The sequence below is a fragment of the Mesitornis unicolor genome, unplaced genomic scaffold (genome assembly GCF_000695765.1).
Source record: "Mesitornis unicolor isolate BGI_N332 unplaced genomic scaffold, ASM69576v1 scaffold47529, whole genome shotgun sequence".
Lineage (NCBI taxonomy): Eukaryota > Metazoa > Chordata > Aves > Mesitornithiformes > Mesitornithidae > Mesitornis > Mesitornis unicolor.
The window spans coordinates 2,618-5,905 of record NW_010207514.1 but is presented as its reverse complement, the minus strand read 5'-3'; the positions used below and the strand labels follow the sequence as shown (position 1 = coordinate 5,905).

At 44.1% G+C, this 3,288-nt stretch overlaps 1 protein-coding gene across 1 annotated transcript in view; it reads right to left on the bottom strand.

The window, feature by feature from the left end:
* DNAJB11 (DnaJ (Hsp40) homolog, subfamily B, member 11) overlaps positions 1-3,288 on the bottom strand; it is a gene marked incomplete at its 5' end in the record, with an annotated part of 11,943 nt that overhangs the window by 6,272 nt on the left and 2,383 nt on the right. The window contains 3 exon segments of the mRNA XM_010192141.1: positions 518-665; positions 1,373-1,505; positions 2,620-2,717. Coding sequence (XP_010190443.1) covers positions 518-665; positions 1,373-1,505; positions 2,620-2,717 — 379 coding nt within the window.

The following is a 3,288-nucleotide window of genomic DNA, read 5'->3' as shown; positions in this document are numbered from 1 at the left end:
GCAAGCAAGCACTGAGTTTTCAGAAGTAGGTGGTAGCACCTACCTATGTCAGTGGGGTGACAAGCTGACCTCCACAAGTTAGCACATACTCTCTCTTCTTGCTCACACCTACAACTGGAAAGTGAGTGCTGCCTTTCTTGTCTGCTGGTACTCATCTAGTTGAGAAAGCAAAGTTAAGCTCCTAAATGCACAGTCAGCTCCTGGATGCATGACTACACCACAGTATTCAAGTCTAACTGCTCCCAGCTGGAAACCATTTGCTTATTCAGGCTTTGTTGTAGATCTTCCACTGTAGCATGACTGCTCAAGGAATAAGAGGCTGAAAGAGCAAATTGCGAAGTTCTACATCCAATAGAGCCATTGCTACTGTAAGAATAAAGATCGGCTCATTGGAAATGCAAAACCTGTGTTAAGATTTTCTTCCAGATTCCCCCGGTCTTACTGGTAGTACAGGCACTTTCCTCCATCTAGTGGCAGGTTTGGAATAAGCATCCATACAGCAAAAAAGAGCACAGAACTCACTTGACATTGGGACATTCATCACAAACAACTTCTTGAGTCATCTGGAAACGTCCAGGACCCAACTGGGTGGTCCTCATCTCCTGCCGACAATTGCATTTCCGTTTGCCAGGTGCCTGTCTTGCCACTGGCTTGTTTCTGACAACCTGCACAGAAAAGGAAAGGGCTGACACGAGCACACAGGCCAGCACTCCTGGGTTTCCACAAGGCTCTGGACTTCTCAAACACCCTGAACACAGTTTGTTTTAAAACATGAGACACCTGACACGTTTGGTTACAACAGCTTCCTCGTTCCATGCAACAGGCAAAACTACTTGGAGCTCCCCATTTACCCCGCTGCTCACAACACAGACCTAGTCAATGCAAGTTCTAACATGCAGAAGAGCAGGGATTGTCAGCACTAGAAATGTCACTGCAGACATGCAAGCTACATGTTTGGCCATATAAAGAGGCTACAAAAAAACCTCAACATGGTTTTGCAAGAATTGCAAAATTAATTAGAGGTTTATGAATGGGCCTCAAATATCACTAAGTTGTAGAGAGAGACCACTTACACCTTTTCCAACGGAGCTACTGCAGCAACAACAAGAAGCTACAGCAAGTCACTGACAACCAATAAATGAGCTCTGATCACAAGCATCATCCCTTTATAGGGAAACTGCCAGAAGGCAAAGATGAATAAATGCATTGTTTCTTCAGTTAACTACAGCATCACAACATCCTCCACTGTCACTGCCAGATACTGAGAAAATGAGCACCTATTTTATTTCTACTCTTTGGGAGAGGATAGCATCCTGAGCAGTGACCAGGCATCTCAAATCTGAGAGACCATCAGGGAGGTGGTCAAACTTACTTCTACGAAGTTTCCCGAATACACCTCTTCCAGCGTAACCTCCAGGTCCACAATGATGTCGCTGCCTCGGGGAATGTTCCTGTCTTGTTGGCGAGGGTTACCTCCAAACATGAATCCAAAGTCTCCAAAGAAGCTGGAGTAAAGCACATCAATTAGTTCAGGAAGGAATTTTGATCAACTGAGGCTTTCATGAAGAAAGCCACCAGAGACAGCAGCAACGTGCTGCTTGGCAAATGCTTCCAGCCCCCTCAGAACAGCCTCCTTGCAGTACAAAAGCACCTCAGTAAATCCAGATACCTCTTTTTGCTCCTCGAGGACACACATTAATGCCTTCAAACAAAGCAGTCACTTTAGAAGAGTTTCCTGACCTAAAGAAAACAAGTTCTGGGGCAGGAGTCAAATGCCAACACCTCTAAATCTGACCATTGCCTAGGGGAAAACCTCTCCATACCACACTGCTGCTTAGCTACCATCACCACAAGGTGCAAACTCTGAGTAGCGTTCCACTTCTGGCACTGCAAGTCAGTGCTAGCAGGTTCATTTTCAGTAGTTTGAGGACAACAGTGGTGAGGAAAAAACCCTTCCTAGCAAGTCTGCATATTTTTCCTCAAAACAGACCAACAGATGGTATGAGATTTCAGCCAGAAGGATTATGCGAGATGAGCAATTTCACAAATTGTTTTGGTGAAATAGAGCCTAGCAGAACCAGAGAGACCTTAACTAAACAGAAAATCAGGTTCTGCCTGAGCAACATGCAAATGCCTTCAGATTTTAAGGATCCAAATTCCACAGCTGCCCTGAAATGTAGTGCAAGTCACTACAACATTACTTTGCAAAAAAAATAGCAATCCCCAAAGCACACTCATGATCTGTGACAATAAGTTAAACATCAATCATGTACCAGAGAGCACAAGAAAGTCCCCACGTGCTTAACACAGCTGCAGCACCTTACAAATCACCCCCACACAGCTTGTCATGGGAGCAAGAGCTGCCTCTGTGGGAAGGCACCACTGGTTCCTATTTGCTGTTGTGGATGAAAGAACTGATACAGGACAGACAACTGAAAACTGCACATGGGATATCCACAGTAAATTTATTTCTTCCAATTCTCAACTGTCCCTTCAGATCAGTGCCGCCTGACTGGGTAAAAGGCCTTAACATAGAATTTGCCCACGTCAAACACACACGAGCATCACAAAACTTGGGCATCAACTACATAAGAGCCTAAAGCAGCAAAATCTCCTTACTGTGAGAAGATGTCTCCATGGGAGCTCTGGTGCCCATCCTTCAGTCCCTCCTCACCGTATGCATCGTACTGCTTCCTCTTCTCCTCATCTGACAGGACCTGGCAAGGGAATGCAAGCAGACAAGACAGTCACCCACAGCTGAAACGCATGATTTAATCACAGCTCTGATAAGAAGCTCACCAGTGCTCTTCACTGGGGGCCAAGCAGCAGTGCTGTACATTATGAAAGCACTGGATAGAACTTGCTTGCTGTGCTGGACTAGAAAAGTTAAACATTTATCAATTAAACCCATAACAAGTACAGTTAAGTTTATTAAACAGCAGAAGTAACAGAAAATATAAACAACACTGAGTTTATAGTAAGGATTAAAAAAAAGAATCAGAAAAAACAAATCAGTTCCTACAGAGCAGGAAACACTGAAAAAAATAATCACATAATAGCACCTTTATTTCTCAGTTTGTTCTTCAAGCATGCAGAACACACATTTCTCAACATACTCTTTTGTAACACTTAGCAATGATGAAGTTTGCCTACAAAGCTGAACCTGACAAATACCCTAACTCTGCAATAGCTGGCCCTCATTCCTAAGGGCAGCAAAAGTCAGCAGTAACTTCAGTACTGAGGAAGAAGAACAGATCCGAACACACGTGGCTTTCAAGACGTCAGTTT